The 22,275-nt window shown below is 41.3% G+C and overlaps 1 protein-coding gene and 1 long non-coding RNA gene across 3 annotated transcripts; one reads left to right on the plus strand and one right to left on the minus strand.

The window, feature by feature from the left end:
• Positions 1-3,494: 3,494 nt before the first annotated feature.
• On the minus strand, positions 3,495-11,333 carry nr2f1a (nuclear receptor subfamily 2, group F, member 1a). 2 transcript variants are annotated; one of them, XM_020489472.2, is made up of 3 exons: positions 9,942-11,333; positions 8,111-8,638; positions 3,495-4,699 (listed from the first exon to the last, which is right to left on the minus strand). In XM_020489472.2, the coding sequence occupies exons 1-3, from the start codon at positions 10,366-10,368 to the stop codon at positions 4,425-4,427; spliced, it is 1,230 nt and encodes a 409-aa protein (XP_020345061.1). In that variant the 5' UTR covers positions 10,369-11,333; the 3' UTR covers positions 3,495-4,424. The 2 variants fall into 2 exon arrangements, with proteins under 2 accessions (XP_020345061.1, XP_020345062.1); XM_020489473.2 differs by having other exon boundaries at positions 3,651-4,699; positions 8,111-8,635; positions 9,942-11,210.
• On the plus strand, positions 11,318-20,804 carry LOC109895050 (uncharacterized). Its single transcript, XR_002255932.2, has 4 exons — positions 11,318-11,552; positions 12,190-12,265; positions 18,765-18,797; positions 19,149-20,804. It is a non-coding gene; the product is annotated as an uncharacterized LOC109895050 (long non-coding RNA).
• The last annotated feature ends 1,471 nt before the right edge of the window (positions 20,805-22,275 follow it).

Below are 22,275 nucleotides of genomic sequence, written 5' to 3' on the forward strand. Positions count from 1 at the left end.
TTGCACTTGCACATCCGCGAACGCGCGCGCGCGCGCTCGCACAACACACACACACAGACGAAGGCGTCACCTTATGTTACATTCACAACTGGGGATATTTTATACCCTGTAGTGTTGGATTTGATCCATGGCTTAAAGCTCGCGTGTGAGGTCTGCGGACGACAGAATTGTTCTGCGATCATTGAGATGGTTAATTCCAGGTCGACTACATATGGTCACCATTCCACATAGAAAGCAACCTAGGCCATTTTATAATAAACAAAACGCAACAGACATGGACAATATTTAGAATGATAGGCTATTTCCCCCTGTGCTGTTTTCAACCATTTACCATAAGCGTTTGAATTTTCAAGCGATGCTGAAAAACTTGGATGTCAATTGTCGTGTAATAATTTGCATAAGCCAATACCTAAAATAAAAGTTTCGCCTATAACATTGTCATAGCCCATACTTTAGAGGATTGTCCACGCATCTTAAAGCTTCTATTAGAAAATATTTTTGTCGAACTATTTGTCAACAGTGACTTATTAACGTGCTTAGGCCTGACATAGGCGAAATTATCTGTGCTACCCCACACAAGCTTGTTATTGCCCTGTGACCTCTCAAGACGTGTGGAGCCATTGGTTGCATAAGGTTTGGAAATAGGTTCACTGACAACTTCGGGAAATAAATGTTTCGCTTTCAGATATCTCAAACGTGAAATCGCATCCAGCTGCTTGTGTAAAGCAAACAAATAGCCAGCCCCCATGTTAGGAGTCCTTCGCTTGTGGTTTGATGAATGAAACCAGACAAAGGTAAATGGTTATTTAACTAATTTAGGAATAACACTTTTGTAACCAGAGTTTCCGAAATTACCGAGGTGGGGCCTATAGTGTGTCACAGATCCCTTTCCATTTACCCACCACCATCAGTCAAGTGTAACAATATGATAGAACATCCCAAACATGTAACACGTTTTTCTTCTTCTTCTTCAGAATTCCAGCTAAGATATCACCAGCATACAAGACCCAGAGAGAACATTTGTATAGCCTCAAATATTTTAACGTTGAGTGATCTAAAAAAAGACCACTTATCATCCCAAACACTAGGTCTACGAGGTTAGGCTACTGGAAAGCCAAATACTAAACTATTACGAGATTAGATGTAATTATTGCATATCTGGGATTATAACAAGCTCTTTCAATTGTCATAATTGTTAGGAAATTGACGCAATACACCACTGTAGCCTATCATTCTGGTTTGTAGTTAGTCCTACTGCTTCATACACATGGCTCGAATTATGTGATTTTGAATTGCTTTAGCCCGTAGTGTAGCGATTGTGTAACAGAATGCGCTCAGCAAAGGATGAAAGTGGGAATTCTAGAGGGGTTTAGAATACATTATGTGAGGACAGACAACCAGTTGAAAGCTGCGTTTAATATGCTGGTGAACAATTTAGTCGAAGGCTGTAAATATGGGCTCGAATTGATCGAGACTCGTCATCAATGACACTATTTTAAGTAAATGTATTTTTTCAAATTCAAATTCAAATTCAAATTCAACTCCTCCTTTGAGGATAATCATAAACTACTATCCCCGAATAAACAAGTAATATAAATACAACCAGAATTACAAAAGAAAATGTTTAGGGGGAGTATGCTATACAATTTTGTATTTCTAAGAAAAGACGTCTACTGGGCTATAAGCTAAACTAAGTTATTTTCTTATGAGAGAAAATGGGTCATCTGCAAACTGCTTGACTATTATATGTTAAAAGCAGTGTTTAAACGTATTAATTCAAAGCAATACTACAAGGCCTCATCCTCCAACTTCGACCTGCAAACCGGTCAACTGCCCGGTTCATAACCGTAGCCATATCATTACACATTAAGGACATGGCACATTAAAGGGTTACCTTGGTATTAAGAAATACCGTGTTGAAATATTTGTAGAAAGTGTAGAGCCTGAACACCGCTTCAACCATGACCACAGTTCGACTGGGATCAAATAAGGCCTGCTCATATTTTTACCCGATGAGGCCATGAGAACTAGGATTAGCCTACTTAAATTTTGCAAGGGGTAAGAAAAAAAAACTATTACGACAGGTACATTTAGGCCTAGGAAATGTCACAACATCTGGTTAAGTAACAATAAGTTACTGGTATATGAATGAATCAGGGAACACACACTCAAATCAACCACTGTCATGATACACACACCCCTCCCCCAGCCCCAACATGGAGATATAAATCAAATCAAAGACATTACAGGCTACTGTGGCAGTCTTAGTTCAGATCCATCCTCACGCAGCTTTCATCATGCTACTTACTATCCCAAGCTCAACTGCGAGGCTAGGGCTACAAGGCCCATTGTTTTATTTCTCCCATCAAAGGGCATATTCCAATATGTCCCTATTTGAGTTTAATAGCTACATTATGTGCAGTAGAGTATATGGAAATTATACTGAATTCATCCTGTACGCTTAGAGGTCTCCTCTCAAAAACATTTTTTAAAGGGTAAGGAGACAATGGCACGCAAGAGACATGCAGCCTCTACATGAAGCTACTCCACAGAGTACCGTGCAGTCGAAAATCAGAATCCAACACCTTGAGGACTTCGTCGATCTATTCATGATATTCTAAGTGTCGGCTATATTCAAGCCTAGGCCACAAACACACTGCTTTGCCTCTGCACATTTCCTCTCCCATTTGTCTCTGCCCCTGTGCACTTTGTTTATCGCTGTCTCATTCACTCTCTATTTTCCATCACAATGCATCGCATTCGATGTTCCTTCCTATCGACTGGCTTGCATGCAGTAAAATACATTTTCCAAATTGATCACGCATTTTACATCTGTTTTGCAGCTAGCGTAATCCCTAGCTAAGATGCGTTTCAATATTGAATCAATACATCCAAGCGTATATTTTTAAAGGGGCGAATGCATATGTTTCGTTTCTGCAGCGAGAAGTGAATTGAGAATCACCTTGATTAAGCCACAGGAGGCAGTTTAGAGAAGCCTCGGTGGCGCGCCTGCTTTCATTGCTGTCTGAGAAAATATGAACCAGTCATTAACGCGCTCACAGACAGCGAGCAGCGTCACTACCGTCTAATTCGGCACATAACATGTGCTTCTTTGTGTTCATACCCAGTCGTGAGTGAGTGCATGAAACAGTAACATACAGCGAGCTATGCAATGAACACACCAGCCAACCAATCTAAATAACGCATGTTCTATGTTCACGTCATCTTTTTCCATCGCCCCCCCCCCCCCATTGAAGAATAAGCCATACTTGAAGCAAAATGACAATAATGCATTTGAATGTTTGTGTAATTGTGCAAGACAAAACTGGAGAACGCATATACAAGGCAAACATATTGTGTAGCCTACACCTGTGTATGAAGAGTGACGTAAAGAAAAAAAGAGGACCACCTTATTTGGTTTGGCATTATGCTATCCCACACAATAAGCGCGAGCGCGCATCTTGAGCTTCAGATGAACATTCTTGAGAGTGAGACATTGTTGCCTATTTCTTTTTTAATAGTACAGTCACCATCACACAACTTCATCAACCGACCCTTCTGCAAAAGCTGCATCATGGAGTAAGCAAATTGAAGGCAACAACCAATAAAATTCAAGAAACAATGAAAATTTCAAGACGAAACAAACAAAATGTATTTGAAACGATATATTAAAAGTGCTTTTGATTTTCATGTCTCTCCTCTTTGACTGATGATCGACTCCACACACACTCATGACCAGGAAAAAGTTGCCACAGATGTCCTCTCCTCAAAATGTCCACGAGGTCAGTATGCTGCAGTTGCAGGTCCATAGTTCAACCATCAGTAGTGATATTGTCATAGCGATTAGACTTGTTTCTTATTTGTCTAAATTTCTTTATTTTTCTGTTTTAAATTCTCACTTCAATTTTAATTCTTGGAGAACATAGCTTCGACAACATATATCGCACTCATTATAAGAAGCAAAAGGTTATATCAAAAATTATTAGTATAGAATCACAGAAAAGCTGGTTTAGAACCAGAAAAAATACAAAACAGACAGGTACATAGACACAGGACATTTCTTATAATTGCTTGGAAACATTATTTTCCCGCTAAATCTTGATTCTTTTTTTTCTTACTGCGCATATGATGTTTTTCATTTTATTTGTATTTTTTTTTTTTTTTTATACAAAAAAGGAAAATAAAGACTAGTATTTTACAAAATGAAGAGTACTGTTCTTGAAGACGAGAGTGGATTTACACAGGTGTAAGTCCAGTTCCATATTTTCTGTACATAACGTATTCCATCTCAGATCTTAGTCCCAGAAGACAAAAAAAAGCATGTCATGTCTTCCAATGTGTTCAAAAAGGTCCTATATATAGTCTTCTTGTACGGGATGCTGAATTTTGGTCCTTTTTCTCTCTTTTTGTCACTCTCATTCGGATCATTGGATGGACATGTAAGGCCAGTTGAAGCTGCTCCCGGATAATAGCATATCCCTGATGAGGGTTTCAATAGGAGTTTTACCTACCAAGCGGACGAAGAACAGCTGCTCAATTACCGATGAGGAGACGGTGCGGAGAGAGGGCAGCCGCAGCAAGAGCTTGCCAAAGCGGCTGGGCTGGTTAGGGTACTGGCTCCTCACGTATTCCTCCAGGGCGCACTGAGACTTCTCCTGCAGGCTTTCGATGTGAGCCGCATCTGACAGGCCGCAGGCGTCTGTGCAGGCAAAAAAGAGAAACACAAAAGCACTCTGGTTATCATTCAACATCAGCGTTACGTGTTATTGACAAAGTGAAATAAACAAACACACTGCCCAAACATGCTACATCACATTGAGTAAGAGGGACTGTCATATAGAATAAACAAGGGCGATATGTTCAAGTGGGGAACGCACCACACAGCGGCAGATACCTCTACACGTTCATAAACCAATCAAAACAAAGAATATGCCGCTAACTGGGATGGAAAATGGTGTGTAGCATAAGCCTATAACATTTCCAATGGAGGAAGCAGAGGGAAAGTTCTGGCCCACTCATGCTTTCTGACTCAGGGGACTCAAGTCTATGCAAATGTATAAAATACATTGATTACGTTGAAATTGCAATGGCTGTATATGACCTAATTAGTCTACTCTCAATAAGCTGTTAAGACATTTTTTCCGCTCTTTACTTGATAGACCATGCTTGGCCTGCTTTTCAATGTAGCCTAGGAAAGGCCGCTGGAAGCAATCAAATTTATTAGCGGGGTGAAGTCAATAGTCACGCAAAAAACACGTAAAAATACGAAAAGGAGCCAGCACAACAACACATGCGAAATGTGTTTTGTACACAGTCGGGGGTTGTGGATTGCAGTCTGTATAGGCCTAAATAGAGAAATACACTCAATGTTCATGTCTTAAGATATGTTTGCGAATAGTACAAACTAAACTCTTTGTCGCCATAGCATAGGCTCACTGCTGTGGTTAAAAATCTGCAGTAAACGTTTGTGAAAGGCCAAGCATACTGGCATATGGACCGTTATGCTTTGTTGCAAGTGCACAGGAGAGATAGCCTCAATTCTCCAGCTCTAATACATTAAACATCGGACAATGCTATCCGAGAGGCTTTTAAGCCTAATCTTGATTTCTCAGGGCTATAACTCACTACGGCCAGACACAATAACCTTATGAACTCACTGACTGCGTGGGGGCAACTCGGAGATCTCGGGTTGATTTACTATGTATGAACTTATAGGCGGCACAACCCCATGTAGCCTATGCAAATCGGTTTGGCTTATTTTTTTGAGTGTCACTATTCACTAAATAAAACAATGAATCGGGGAGAAATTAATTACATTTCAAAACATCTTGCAAATATAAACTTGCGAAACGCAACGCAATGACTAAGTTCAAAGCATTTCGGCGACTGCCCAGCAGTGAACGCATGAGTCAACAGAAAAAGAAAGCTCGCGAAAGGGCACTCTATAGTACACCAAACATAGAACTAACACTGAAAAAAAACATAAAATACATATTTTCTAGATTCACATTTAAATATCTGAACACAGATAGAAACATGTAATTAATTATGAAGACGCAATAGATAAACTGGACATAATATGAACGATAAGAAGACAATCACCTAAACTAGGCTACCGCCTATGAGTTTCCTGTTTGAAAATAGCTAAAAGTGACTCAATTACAATGTACAACACTGTAAACCTGGACTACAATAGTTTGCTACATATATCATTGGCCCTACATGTTGTCTCTTGCTAAAATGGACAAAAATCAAAAGTTAAAGCTAGCTAGTCATCTTAAACAACTAACTATTCAGTTGTAGGCTATTTTATGTTAGATTTGATCTCATAATGTAACAACAACTTGGCACTAGGCCCTCAATGTCATAATGTTAGGTTGATGCCTCATATAAAATATTAAAAATATATATATATAAGTTTGCAATAGCAAAGGTCTATAGGTAGACCAGATTGGCTTGATTGATCATTTAATATGCACGTAAATATATGTTTGTCTTTAAATGTTATTTTGCAATGATGGCTCAAACGAGAACTCAAAGTTTCGATGCTAATGACAGAAATGCCATAAACTATCCCAAAATCCAGGAAAAGTCCTCGTGAACAGATAAAGCAGTGGTAAAGGTTTCCATGTCACTGAGGAGGGCAAACTAGAGGACTGGGGTAGGTTTAATTACATTGAATAAAACACTTCCTTTGAATCCCCCTTTGGCCACCAATCAAAACAAGTTCACTGAACACTCAACCTCAGTCTGTTTATCCACATCATTTTTTCAAAATAATTACAAAATGCATAACATCATATGTTACCTACATACTGAACACTCAACCTCAGTCTGTTTATCCACATCATTTTTTCAAAATAATTACAAAATGCATAACATCATATGTTACCTACATATCATGTAATGTAATATATGCCTAATATAATATGCAATGAATGTATTTGAGTATTTAAAGTAGTGTGGATATGTTTAATATAGACCTAATCTAAAAAAAAGTATTAAGTAAGATGCTAATACTAGGTTACTTTAGGCTAAAGTAGGCTATAGGTGATGTCACTAAGCATAGTATTTTTTTGAGGATCTCGAGAGTGAAAATGTGTTTATTAAAAATATATACTTTTCCTTAAATTACAAAACACAATCATTGGCGAAATTGTGCGTAAATGTGAAATGTATTGATTGAAATAAGGCAATTTAATAAGAATTTGATCACTTTTAAATAGCCACATGATAGCTATTTTGAGCCACGGTCGAGTTGGGCTTTTTTTTATCCACTAGGCCTACTCTCTACAATCCTTACGCGGTATTTGCAAATGGTAATGAGAGCAAGTGTCCACAGTCAAACTTTAAATATCTATAGGCCTATTATTACGCGCGACACCAATGGTAAACTTGCCTCAGCAAGATAGCTAGTAATGAGCTGCCCTGTGTAGACTACTTTTCAAAATGTGGGATTCTAATTGTTTAAGACAATAATTGTGAGAGGAAATATCAGTAAACAAAATAGCCCAAATTCCCATATCAATCTCGAGCAATGTAATACAATGACATTTTAGGCTATTTCATCATTTTCTTTGATCAGGCAGCTAGGGATCATTTCCTGTTTTAAAATAACACGTGTTTGTACGCGCAAAACATGAAAAACATGCGTCACAACATTAAAAGCCTACATGAAGTGTCATACTCAAATTGTGCTTTTCTTTGCGGATATAATATAATAAAACAATACGCCTGGGACATAGACCAAAACAAATATCTATAGTTATCCGGATTTATAAAAAATATAATGCTTCATATTTTTTCAACAGTTATTAAATATTATATTGGCTTTCAATCTTTTAATACGAGGTAAAATACACATTTAAATGACGTTTTTGAAAATATTACATTAGACGCTGTCTGTGGGTCGGTTTGTTTACTTCTCTTTCGCTTTGGCTAACACACAAAATGTATAAATGTGAATATATGCAGCATGTTATTATACAAAACATAATGAAGTAGCCTGCACTAGACAGCCATGGCCTCTAGTCTGATTTTCACCCAGTCTTCCCCCTCACTGCCCGCCTATAAGACAAGGCCTTAACATAGTGGCATGGTAAACACTCACCTGATGTGAAGAGTACTATTGCCTTGATGCAGCTGTACTCTGCCGAATCAACGTGGAGGGCCTTGAGCTTCTCAACCTGCTCCTGGAAGATTCGAATGTGATCCATGAAAGCCACGACTCGGTCCGCAGACATTGGAGAAGCGTGGAGGCCTGCCGCGGCAAGCAGAGGGGCCACATGCAAAGGCATGGAGCACTGAGCTGCGTTTAGCACAAACAGCTCGCTCCACGTCAGCCTGAGAAGGGACACCTGGTCGGTGATCTGCAGATCGGGAAAGAAAGGGATGTTCCTAGCCCATTCCACAGCGCTGAAGAGCAAGCGAGCGGCGAGCTCGCAGATGTTCTCGATACCCATGATATTGTTGGGCTGCATGCACTGGCTTCCATATCGGGACGTCGGGTATGGTTCGGCCCGAAGCAATAAGGAGATGTATCCGGAGAGATAGCAATGGCCGTTCAGAGGGTCCCCGTTCGTCAGCGCGTACTGACCTGGGTTCGGTTGGGTTGGAGGCATTCGTCCTCGCTGAACCGCTGACAAAAAGAAAGAGAAGGAGAGGAAATGTGCATCCAGAACTGATGAACATTGTTGTATGTGCAACCTATGCCGAGAAGCATAAGGCAAGCTAGTGTTTTCTGCTCTCAAAATAAGGGGGTAACGTTTCCCATCCCAATCTATCTCAAACTGTAAATTATATAGTGTGTAAGATTGTGTGTTGTTTAAATAAATGATACCATTTTCAATATCACCATGCTCAATGTTGCACTGTTTACATTTGTATTGACGATGCATGCATCTAGATTAAAACACACACACACAAATATTAAATATTGAACATAACGGGTGTTGCCATTTGCTAAATTGCAGTAATACAGGCCTATAGTGTAATTTAGGTATATGCTGCATTTAGGTATAATGCAGCCCATGTGTCAGTTTACTACTGTATTTATCAACGTAAAGCTATGTTTCTCCATTACACCTGTGTTATACTGCACTAAAGAAGAATGGCATAGCCTAAATATATCAACACCAAATAAGAGTCAACCCCTTCTTAGCATAGCAATAGTTTGGACAAGGATAAATCGTTTAAAAATGTGCTTGAAAAAGTATAATTGGTATATATATATATTTTACATGTATTTATTGAGGATATATTAAATAACATGTATGGTAATGTGGGGGTTTATTTAAAATACGAGTATTGCTATCATTTGTGCTCCAAAGAGAGGGAAAGTTACGGCCTCATACATTATGAGGCAAAACAATGTGCTCCGCACAACTTCTCCAGTATTACTCAAGCTGCCTAAGCATATGGAACAGGAGGGCGATGTGGTTATGTTGTCTGTTCGTTTTAATGCACAGACAAACCAAACACTTGTGTATCACTACACATGTAAGGAAGTGCACTTCATGTTCTCTTTCACACACACACACACACACACACACACACACACACACACACACACACACACACACACACACACACACACACACACACACACACACACACACACACACACACACACACACACACACACACACACACACACACTATTAAAAACCTATAAAACACTAAATGCAAATAGCAAATAGTTATGTTTATTTTTGACGTTCACAAAAACGTCCGTCAAGTAAATAGCTGCTTTGTTATACGACCTATCTTTTGTAGCTGCTTTCATTACATTTTAGGCTAAACGCGTACATGCACATTCCTGGGAAAAACATGGATGTGCAACGGATGTCTCATGTATATGACCTTTATGCAACATGGCAGCTCTAGTCGTCTATGGAACTCAGTATGCGTAATCATATGTGGCATTAAAAAAAGATATTCACCTTCCCGCCGCATTCCCACTTTCAAACATTTCTTCAGCCGACAGTATTGGCACTGATTTCGGTGGTGTTGGTCAATGGGACAGTTCCTATTGGCACGACATGTATACGTTAAGTTCCTTCGGACACTTCTCTTGAAGAAACTTTTGCATCCCTCGCAGGTGAACTGACCATAGTGCTTGCCGCTCGATTTGTCTCCGCAAACAACACATTCTATATGCTGTGGACCAGAATTCTGACTCCCCTTCTCCCCAGCAGTCCCAGGTGTTGACGGGGGTCCTGGCTGACTAGGGGTCTGCGGAGTGTGCGGGGCTGCCGACGCCGTCTGCTGTTGCTCCCTCGCCGGCTGAGTTGCTGGATTTGGGCCGCTTGGAGGTCCTCCGACCACGTCTTCCTGCGGATCTCGCCAGACGCTAACTACCATTGCCATATCTCGGGCCCGAAAAGTGCGATAAAGCGAACTGATCGCTGGGATTTATAAAGCGAGGGGAGAAAAAAGATCTCAAACACGACAGTGCAAAGTCAAATCGGAGCAAACAATCTCCTATGAGAAAGAAGGGAGCAGAACACGATCAATACTTTCAAAATAAAGGACACGATAGAATAAGCACCCGATCAGGATATGCAAGTATCGGGAGGCCAGTTCCAAGGTAAATTGCAGTTAGCCATTCAGGTACCCAATCTTGAAGAAAAAGAGAGCCAGACGTAACAAAAATGCAGTTTGGTATAAAATAGCCAGAAAGGAGGCAGGAGCGATTCACATGGACGTAGAAATGAACATAAAATCTTTCAAAGACACGCGATCCAAAGTGCTGCGAGAAATAAATTCCCTTCTCTTTTCTTCCTTGCTCCTTACTCCCGTCTTCGCTGTTGGAGGGGAGGAAAAAACTGAAGAGCAGGATTTTACATCTATATTCTTAAATAAACCTCATCTCGTCCAGCAAAAAGACCGCGTCGCCGTAGTGCCCATGTAGTTTCACCTCTCCAGCAGGAATGGAGCGAATACGAAGAGATAAAAATAAGGAAGGGAAAAAAAACAACTAATAGAATATGCAAGACGGAGAGACCCAAAAATGAATGCGTTTAAACGGGAAGACCAGCAGAGCAATGTTTCCGAAACCGGGATCTTCGCGAATGTCTGTATATAGTGAACTTTGACACTACTATTGAAACTGACACGTTTCTATGGAGATCGCTGCGCCTTATATGGTGCTCGTGTCAAGGAGCCAAGAGAGAGGCTGCTGGCAACTGATAATCAAAGGCGACTGACTGGCCAGAGCCCTGCATTGAGGGGGGAGAGGGAAAATGGGAGGCTAAGGTTAGCCAAGCCTCTTTCTCTCCATTGGTTAGAGTCCTCGTTCCTCGCTACCTACGACTGGGGGCTCTGACAAGCACAATTTACATTGAGCTCGCCTCGCGCTGCTATTTACTTTGAAACCTGATTAGCCTACGGGCCGTCTATTGTCACAAAAACAGGAAGAAACCCTGGATAGAATAGCCGAAAAGATGGGTGAAAGAGGGGACAAAGCTTTGCGCACGTGAAATAAACAAACGTGCGCGGCGAAAGGGACTCGCATAGAAGGACTCGCATAGAATTCCCCAAAGTTTGAAATGGTTTGTTTTGAGACTGCTATCTTAATTATAAATGCGTGAGATATAATTATTTATGTATGATGTATTTTATAATAGGCTACATGCAGCCTACAGCATTTGGTGATGCGTAATACGGTGGTACACGCGTCAACGGTACATTTCCATTGTAGAAAATAAAATGATTGGGGTCCAAAATTGCAGGGTCAAATTAGGGAAAATGACAATGTAAGAAATGATGCATAGTAGCCTAGACAAGTCGTGTTAGAATAGACAGAAAGGGTGCGATGGCGCCAACGAATCTCACAATCACATCGACGAAGAAGAAATACTCTGTAACAGTTGTGGTTTTAAGGCCTGCACAATCACTAAATGGGTGTCATATTATGTCTTAATAATGACAATAACTCAAAATCATGTGAAGCTGTTTGAAAATTGCACGGGGATTCCGGCTTTTTGTGTGTTGATACTGAAGCCTGCATGCGCTTCCAACTAAAAAATGTCTGGATCGGTCTGCCATCTAGCGTACAGTATACAATTACAACCACATAGTAATGCATAACGCACATCTATTGTTATCAACCTTGTAAAATTGTTGTAAAAAACAAGTAAACTCCTGAAAATTACTTTCTTTTTTTTTTATTCATTTTTTTTTTTACAGGTGCTGTGTTCCTGAAAAAGATTCCAAACACAACAGCTGCTGCTTCTTTTCTTTAGATTGAGCAAAGTCCTTCAAGGTAAAAATCACTTGAAAGGAGTGGAACTTAGCTCAGATAACATTGACATGAAACTTACAAACTCGAGTAGTGTGAATATGACAACAAATACAAAAACCTGTAGGCTACATAGTCACCAAAGTCATCAAAACTGTGTTCAGTGGGGCTACAAGCCTGGTGCGTCGACATGCATCCCATAATAAGCATACACTAAATAGAGGAAAGGGTATTTTCAGTATTTTCAAATTAAGTGAATAGTTTATGAACACATTTGTTATTGTCTTTCCGACTATGGTCAGCTATTAAGAGATATAATGGAGCGCTATTATGCAAGTACCCCCCTTGCAAACGCATAGGAGAAATGGGTGTTTTTAAGTAGCCTATTCAACAGCAGAGCTCTTCCCGTCCCCCGTCTCAGACACTGCACTGAGACTCCCGGTCTTGTCTCCAGCTCTTTGAAAAGGTGAAACGAATAAGATTAAATCGGACAAAGAATATTCTGTAAGTGTATCATTAAGATTTTACTATACAGATTGGGAAGGGAGTTGGACGGAGAGAGAGAGAGTGGAAGGGGGGGGGGACAGCGAATAAGAGCAGAGGGAAATAAGGCTATAGCACGAAAACAGTGAGAAAAACGAGAAAGTGGACAGCAGGACATTAAAAGAAGAAGCACCCAGCGACGAATATTAGGCTATGGTGGACGGAAAACATCGGTAACTGAATTTGGCTAACACCAGCCAGGCAAGTACACAATTAATTTCTGTTTTACCTATTCACAAGTAGCTTTAAATGCTAAGAATACATTCTTGCCTCGCCACACGACCAAGCAGACCCATGCATCTAGCCTATTTGTCTAAACAACCACTGTTACATTCCAGGGCGAAACTTTTGAGCTGCAGTACATTGAATCTTTTCCTTTACATTCTAACCGTTTTTTGGGGACCCGTTTCTCCGTTTTAAGCTGTCTTCGCCAGTATATACTGGCATCGTTGATGCTGTTACCACAATTCAGGGGACCCTTTCCAAGTCGTGAGCATCTCACCTGTGCATGGCTATTTGTTGTTTGATCACATAATGAAATGATCGATAACAGCCTGTTTGTCTCAGAGATAGTGTCAACGGATTATAGGACAGTTGTTCGACCGAGCTGGTCAGGGTTGTAGGCTACTAGCTAGGCATGAGAATAGTACCTGGAAGACTTTCCGGCTGTTTTGCTTAGTCATGTGAAAATATAGGAGGTTCACGATCATCAAATGATCATTATTTCATTGCAAAGTTTGCAGTTACAATTTCAACCACACAATGTTAGATAAATTAGAAGAAAGTATGTCAATTTAAAGGCAAGTTTTAGGATTAAGGGAACGTAAATGAAATGATTTACCTCAAATGCCCTATTGTTTAGTAGATAATTGAGCCATAAATACAACTTACATCGAGCGATATTGATACAAGCATAGGCTATGAAATACATGTTTGGTGAGACTATAATCAACTTCGAATCCCTCGTGTCTCAGATGATAAGTTGATGCTATAAATGCAATTTTTAGGTTCCCCATAACAGGAATTTAGAGGCCTACCATTCATTTCTATGTTACACATTGAGGTATGTTATATGTTATTACCAAAAATACCAAATGCTTTTCGCAGTGCAATATATTTGCACACGTAGCATATGCATCCGGACACACATATATTTTCTGAGCATCTGCGGTGAGGTCCATATAAATAGGCCTACGTGGACTTCATATACTGTATTTGTTTTAAATATAGGCTACATTAGACTCATTTCCAAGTGATGGGGTCTCTCTCTCTCCGTTTTTTATAACAAACAAATCGAATTCTGCAGACCGACAAACATGTTTTTCGCTTCTGCAAGCAGTCAATCGAGCTTTATGAACTCTTGTGGAACAGTCGTGAAAGCAATAAAAGGCCATGATAGCCAAGCCTCCTACTCCGGGAACACGGAGGCAAATATATAGGCATTTCAGATCATTTGAAACACCTAACAACGTTGCAGGAATATACCTAATAATATAATCCTCATGGATTTAGTTTAGGTTATGCAGACGCTTCAGTGCAGTGAATATATAGTAATGAGTCACCACACCGTTCAAGCTGACAGAGAGCATTCATTGCTCTGATGCTTCAGAGGCCTCAGTCGAAATGCCTCCTGTAAAAACAAGTATTATGTTTCTTCACGACGAGAGAGGGCAACACACATCCGATCTCCGCTGTTCCCATCCCGCGCCCGCCTAAGAATCTGCCTCTAACTGAACCAACTTTCATGAAGAAAAGGCTGCGGTGTTTTGTTCCAAAGATATATAGCCTATATGTCAACCAAGAAAAATATGAGTCTAAAAAACGATGAGAAAATGGTATTAGAGACGTGCCAAGTGCATGGGGCCTGCATCAATGTTTTAAATAAGGCTTCAAATGAGGGGAGCTGTCAATTATTGCACACCAATTAATATGCGTAATAACCTACGTTACATGTGCAACTACATTTCACTAAAACTCTATACTTGAGTGATTTATGATAATTTAATTTGATAAAATAACTTACACTTAAATTAACATAGCAATGTTTAAACAGATAACAGAAACATCTGAAGACAGATGGCTGAAGAATTCCTTCTTCTGCGCCTTTTAAAACTTTTCCACATTGCTTATCACTGGAAGTATACAGGCTAGACCGGCATAATGAAACGTTTATAGTTGTACTATTTTGATTGGTTTTGAAGTGTTCTATGTAGCCTCATATCCTAGTTTTGTTATAGATGTCTCTCAACTTTAAACAAAATGTACAGATTATTTGGAAAAAATACATTTTGCGTTGTGAATTTGGCTACATAAAGAAAAAATGAAGATGCCCAGTGCTGCTGCTTCTCTGTCGACCCAAGCTGTGCGTTCTACTTTAATGTGTGAGTTGGAGGTTTTGTTGCGTGCCCCTCTACTTTGAGTCGTTACGAGTTGAAAGAGAAGAGGAGGGGGCTTTTGTCCAATCTGATCCCTAACTATTCGGGGCTCAGATTGGTGTGAAAGGGACGAGAAGGTCACTTGAAAATCGCCTTTTATCCGCTGCCATTTTCTCTATGGATCAGCAACTTTCAATAGACATAATCTAATCGCTCTTAATGGAAAAGCTATTCGTGAGAAATAGGGAAAATATTTGAGTCTCGCTACTTAAAATCGCCACGTTTAACGTAGGCCGTTGGACAAAATTATCTGACGCAAATGATGGTTGAACGGAATAAAGGGAAATGCTTTTCATAAATTGAAACGTAAACTATTAGGACTAGGATTTTAGAATAAACTCAAAGCTATATCATGAACGTGAACACCTTTCGTTCAGAACTAAATATGAGGAAGTATATCACCTGAGATAGTCAACAAGCAGTTCAGTCACGCTAGAAATGTGACCTATTAGGCTACCGCCTGTCCTTCGTGTGTATTCGGCTACTTTTAGGCTTATGCCTGTTACACGTAGGCCTATACATGAAACGGGTAAGAAATTATATTTAATATTTCTTATCGTAGGCCTAACTCCCAACTATTGCTTGGTGACATGCAAGATTGACAGACCAACGCGATCTCACACTGTCACAGTAGCTAACAGGTTCAGTTGGGATTGTTTCTTCAAGGTTTTAATCATGGGCCTGAATACACCACGATGAATAAAGCAACACACATTAGGATTTTCGGGCTGGGAAAGCCAAGGCTATAATTGTAGACAATAAGGCCGAAATGACTTTTCCAATTAGCTTGTGGTTGGAGTTTAGTTAGAGGGACTGTCAGTTTACTCGATGGGTAATGGCTTTATTGCTCACAAAACCATCATCTATTTAGAGCACATGTGCTAATTACTTTGGATGGTCTCAGAGACCGAGATCATAAATCCATTAGCACTAAAATCCTGATAGTTTTACAGTGCAAACACTGTAATTCTGTAGTTCACCAAAAACCCAACTGCAAGCACCAGTAGAGACATCAAAGTAACACCCTTTTCTGAATTGTTAACCCGGCAAAAACGGGCAACGTGACATAAATGACATAAATTAGACTGTTATAAGTGATGAAAATCACGTGTAAGGTAGGCCTAGTTTAGTAGGGTATAGAGTGTGCAGCACGCAATTCAAGGAGACCAAATCAAAACACCCACACTGGCTTAATATGGTACGCCTAATATCTTGGTGGCAAACAAAGAAGACAATTAGCAAAACACAACTTAAATCATAATTGTATCATTGAATGGGAGAAGACACCATATTATCCTAGTTAATGCAACCAATGGCCAAGCACTGAGGCTATTATGATAGTTTCAATGTCTTGAGACTTTTTTAAATCACCTCATTCCATATAATGTGAGGACATCCCTTTACCGCATAGTGCTTGAACAGTTTTTCCGTTTCTCAACGACATCTATCTACAGCGACCGAGGTAACATGGACACAGGTTCCAAATGCAGTGGATGAAGGCATTTCACCCTTAAAGGCATTTATTGCGGGGAAATCGGAGGGCAAAGGTGGAATTCTTGAGAAATTCTACAAGGATAGAGGAGCTTTTAGATTTCTGCACGCGGATTACTTTTCATCCTATCGCCACATTATCCGAAAACACACTGTTGATAGACCAAGGACAAAAAAGTCAGAACAAGATTATCTCCCGTGCAAATTTGCGACCCCGTACATAACCATTTAAGGAGTATTAAACTAAAACTAGAGTAAAGAGAGAAAGGAAGACACAGAGCCCGGAGAAGTGGCTTGTCTCATGTGTCCATCCTGAAGCTGGGAGGTGAACTAAATCATGAGATACATTTCCAATGTAAACTTGCCCGTCATTGTGCATAATTTTGTAGTGAAATGAGTGGCATCACTTCAAGTATCCATAATGTTTTTCTTAAACCAACACACCCAGTGGGCGCTTAATTAGAATTTTGTCTGGCTGAACTGCCACCGTGCTGTAATAGGGCATGACTGAGCACGTTTAGACAGGGAATAACATGTTACATCAAGACAAAAAATAAATCACGCTCAACCTCGTTTTTGATCATTTCTCATATATGTTTTTTACAAGACTTGCTTCTGATGATAAAATGCTTGCATAGACTAATTTACATGTAGCCATTCGTTTTACAAACCAGGGAATAGTGGACAGTTATGTGAGCCATAAGCTATGGTTTAAGCATGATCCCTGAACAAATTAATTTGATTAATAGTAGGAAAATGAGATGTGTTAAATATAAGTGCATCCACAAACTGTATGGAAAATGACATTATTGTATCCCCTTGTAATTACACAGCTAGAACGAATCAAGAATGCAGATAAGTGTAATAATAATAATAATCCGAATCATAATAATAATGTCATGACAGTATTTAAACACACACACACACACACACACACACACACACACACACACACACACACACACACACACACACACACACACACACACACACACACACACACACACACACACACACACACACACACACACAGGTGCTTCGGTATACTTATATGGGGTGGGGTGTGGGGTGTTATCATTAGAGAAATATAATGCCTGCAACGTTTGTGAAATGATCAGAGGTGTTAGCCAGATATGAACATCCATAAGTGTGGCAACCAGTGCTGGGCCAGTGATGAATCATCAAAACGAAGAAAGAGAGTCGGCACTATTCCCTTTCCAAATGCTGTAATTGCTTCCAGGCAACAAAATAGAGAATGTTTTGGCCACGATAGCCTTTGTAAGGTGCTTTGAACTGTTCAGTGCACCTGGTTGGTAGAAGAACACATGGGAAAATCCCAAATACCACAGATGCCCTTTTCTTTTTAGACATTTTCACATTCATTTGGAAATGGAGTGTGTGTATCTATGTGCGATTCTGTTGACGTGTTAGTGAGTGAGTGTGTGTGCGCGCGTGCATAGTGTGTGTGAAATGAAATGATTCCACAGCTATTGCCCACTATTTAAATTGACCATCAAAGCTACGCTGGATTTTGGATATGGCTACTTCAGGACCTTTGCCCTGAAGTAAACCAATGTCAGGTGTCCCTGTCGAATGATGACGAACACACCTCTGTGGTACATCGTCTGTTGAACTAAACAGAGAATATCTCCTTACCTTTCAGTTTGGGTAAAAGGGTTAAATCATTTTTGCTTCAGGATGCATCAGATACTTATTACAAGTAACTTAAAATATCAACCCCAGCCCTCATACAGTACACACCCACTGAAAAGCAACAAGGCTGCTAATTTTTTATTCTCGAGCTGACAGATTGTGACCTTATCAGTCGGTTGTTCCCTCTCCCCATGAAACTCTTCCGAGAAATTATTTATACTTTTGTTGGTGGAAAGCCAGGGGGGTCACATTGAAGAAAACATCTACATTCAAAACCAAACGTAACTTTAAACCAAACCATATGTTATTACTTTATGGCAATATCCATACGGCAAGTTTATTTGTTTGTGTGTGTGTGTTCTCGTCATCAACAATGAACTAATTGTGTTTCCTCCTAACAGGGAGTGAGCGACTGTGCAAACTGATCGTGCCATGTAAGTTCCACTGCTGCTACACTGGCCCCTTTCACCAATTCACTGAGACATCTCACTAGTCTACCACTTATCGATTCAAGGATGGAATAATTGACCAACAATACACCTTTATTGTATTGGTATAACCTGAATTCTCCCTGGAATCAGATCCGTAATATCATCTTGATACTGTGTACAGGGCATGGCCAAAGTCAAGTAGCCAATCAGAAGGCAGCGTGACGCACACAGGGCCAATGATAGCCACCCACTGTGTCATTTTATCTGGCTTGCCTTGCATTGGAAGTGTGTCTTAAAAGCAGCTCTCTCCCCTCTCATCAATGTCTCTGTGTTGTTTTTTTCCTTCTCTCTCAGACTGAAAGGAACGTCATGGCAAGTCCCCATCCTTTGGAATAAAGAGCATCACCTTGTCACGCAGTCAGAATCGACAGAGGGTTGTGATGTCATGTGTAAAACAAATGTCTCTGTTTATATAAGCTCAGTCGCAGCAGCAGCCGTGACATCGTGACGTCAGCCCCGTAGCACAAGGTGCGGCTCACACAACGGCCACGACCTGGAATAATTTGACCGTTGACATCCGAATAATGTAGTCTTCAGAAGTATTAATAATCACTCCAAAGAAAATACTGATTATCAAAACTCCCAGCTTAGGTAGATACTCCCTATGCATTTGTCTACAAGGTAAAGGGTTGCTATTATGCCTGTGTCAGTAGGTTAAAGGCAAGACAGACCAACACGAATGTCGGCTGTGCACAGAGGACCGCCTACTGGACGACGACAGAACGGTTGCGACTCAACGTGTAGAATCGCTGGGAAATGATCTGAAAATCACGGCCAGTGTACTGTTGTCAGCGGTGGTGTGACGTCCAACCGCTGCGCACCTGCGGTGCACGGCCGACGTTCCTGTTGGTCTGTCTTGGCATTACGACTATATATGAGCTTCGCCAGTGTCCGTAGCTGAAGGTATCTACTGTCAGAGATGATCAACATGCCTGTGTCAGAGATGATCAACATGCATGTGTCAGAGATGATCAACATGCCTGTGTCAGAGATGATCAACATGCCTGTGCTTGTGTCCTCACTGCCCTGGCCCTGGAACCAGAGGACATATTTACAGGGTGTACTAACCTTAACGACACACTGCTCTCCTCTCCACCCCACTCAGATAACCTTAATCCCTTCTATCCAGCAGCCCACACAGCTCTGAGGGCCAACGGAAACAGAATCAATGCTTTATGAATATGTATATAATGTATAATGACATTCTCAAGTCCAAGTGTATTTGTGATGCCATTCGTGTTTGATTGTCAACGTTCTTATTGTCATATTCAGAAGCTAAGGTGAAGCTAGCTATATCATGCTACGCTGGGCAAAAAGGTTTTGGACGTACGTGATCAAGTGCCTTTCCTTTACTAGTCGTTTAATTTATGTATGTGGATTCTGTGTGTGTGTGAGAGACCACATGGCAAGTTTACCTCAGATGACCCCGCTGACATGAGGCGTCCGAGCTGAATTCAAGCCGTGACAAATGGGTTCTGGGCCTGAACAGCAGACATTCCACAGCATGTTCCTCTTCAGCAACTCCTCCTCTCCTTCCTCTCCTTATCCCTTCCTACACTTCTCCTCGAAACACCTATCTCTTCAAAGGTTGTAAGAATGCATTTATCAATCAAACATAAACCTGTTGTATGTATTGGAAGAGGTTGTGGGAATCACCCTGAACATGAACTTCCGAGGAAGGCAAGCCTTTACAGAGCTATTTGAATGCAATGCTCTACAAAGCTCTGGCGTATTTGCAGATGAATAAAGGAAAAAGAGACTGGTGTTAGTAGAAAAAGAGAAGTCAACTCCTTGGATGTTAGTATCGTAAACCTTTCTTGATCAGTGATGTGGAGGTTGAGAGAAAATATAGCGCTGTGTTTAAACAGGATGTGTAGGTTGTAGCATCCTATCCTACTCCCCCTGCAATATCCCCCCATTTCTTTAGCCCTCCCTCCCTCCCTCCCTCCCTCCCTCCCTCCCTCCCTCCCTCCCTCCCTCCCTCCCTCCCTCCCTCCCTCCCTCCCTCCCTCCCTCCCTCCCTCCCTCCCTCCCTCCCTCCCTCCCTCCACTGTTTCTCTCTGATTTTCCAGAATGCTCCTCCACAGAATCCTGCCACCTGTGTCAGTGAGAAAAAAAAAAGAAAGGCTATTGGTATTCCTCTTTGAGGCTGGTTAAGGTAAGTGCCAGCCCCCATTACGATGACAAGGCAAGTAATGATGCCGCTTGTTCCGCTGTTCCCCATGATTTATTTATGCTTTCCCAGGGAGTGATCCTACCACCTCCATCCCCAGTCCTACCCACTCGCGACATTTTTTAAGAACACATGCAGTCGCCACAGGTTAACGTCGGCGCCGCCATTGCATGTCTCAGGCGGACCATACGGGAACGCAGGAGGCTGATGCAATGATGTGCTGGAATACCCTGAGTTTTAATCACGTGTAACTGTAGCATTACAGTCAGAGAAAGTAAAAGAATTGTCCGAATAAAATAATCAATCCATTTCACTTGTATTTTAATGTTTCATTTTTTTGGGGGGGGGGGGTATTTGCATTGATTTTGTTGTCTGGTATTGCAAGCTGCTATAGAATAGAACTGCATGTATCAATGAGGGTAATGACGATTCCTGGTGTGGGTCATGTGATGCGATCATGTGCATAGATCTGAGATCTCTGAAGTGGCTGAATTGAGGCGTACCAAGATGGCGCAGACCTAGCGGTGATACGTGCATGGGGATCTAACCTTTGTATGGTAGTGTGGGGGGGGGGTTGTAGTCCCAGTGAGGCTGTGGGTGGCGACACGTGGCCCTTTTCGTCGGACTGGGGGCCCGAGCCGCGGGAGTCTGCAATGCCGACAGAACGCGTCATCATTCGAACAATGCCAACAGAATGCGATGGAATTGGAACAAGGCAACGCCACATAGTGAGGTTGTGCTCAATGTGATGGTTGGAGGGGAATCTCTGTTTTCAATGCCCACCCCCACAGTGGGGATCGCGTTCTCCCTCTAGCCCTCTCTTTCTGATCCCTCTCTCTCCCTCCTCTACCCTCTCTGTCTGAGGAATTAATTACCAATACGCGGGCTATATGTCCAGTGTAAATAAATGATAAAGATCACCTGTCAGTCTTCCCATCAACCTGGAGGCCCAGAACAAGCTGGGGGAGGGAGGAAATACTGGGAGGGAGGAAATACTGGTGTGTGAGAGCGAGAGTGACACTGTGTGTAATCATGGCTGTTCATGGTGTTGCTCTTCCAATTGTATTTATCCCTGCTTTGCACTCTGTAGACAGACAGTCGGCTGTTGTGTTTGGAGGCTCACCTTGGAGCAAGATGATTCCTCGCTGTTGCCCCAGTGTTGGGCATTGCGTGGTTGTCTGCCCCGTCCCCTGGGCCTCTCTCTCTCCCCCTGCCCTGCTCCCTGATTCGTTGGGTAAAAGCGCCCAT

The sequence above is a fragment of the Oncorhynchus kisutch genome, linkage group LG8 (assembly GCF_002021735.2).
Source record: "Oncorhynchus kisutch isolate 150728-3 linkage group LG8, Okis_V2, whole genome shotgun sequence".
Classification (NCBI taxonomy): Eukaryota; Metazoa; Chordata; class Actinopteri; order Salmoniformes; family Salmonidae; genus Oncorhynchus; species Oncorhynchus kisutch.

Bases quoted from the DNA above. Each gene is read 5' to 3' on its own strand.
- nr2f1a (XM_020489472.2), bottom strand. From the start codon at position 10,368: ATGGCAATGGTAGTTAGCGTCTGGCGAGATCCGCAGGAAGACGTGGTC. The intron at 8,639-9,941 runs GTGAATATCTTT...TCTTTTTGTCAG, and splicing joins AGTGGGAATGCGGCGGGAAG to CGGTTCAGCGAGGACGAATG. The intron at 4,700-8,110 runs GTGAGTGTTTAC...TTGCCTGCACAG, and splicing joins AATAGTACTCTTCACATCAG to ACGCCTGCGGCCTGTCAGAT.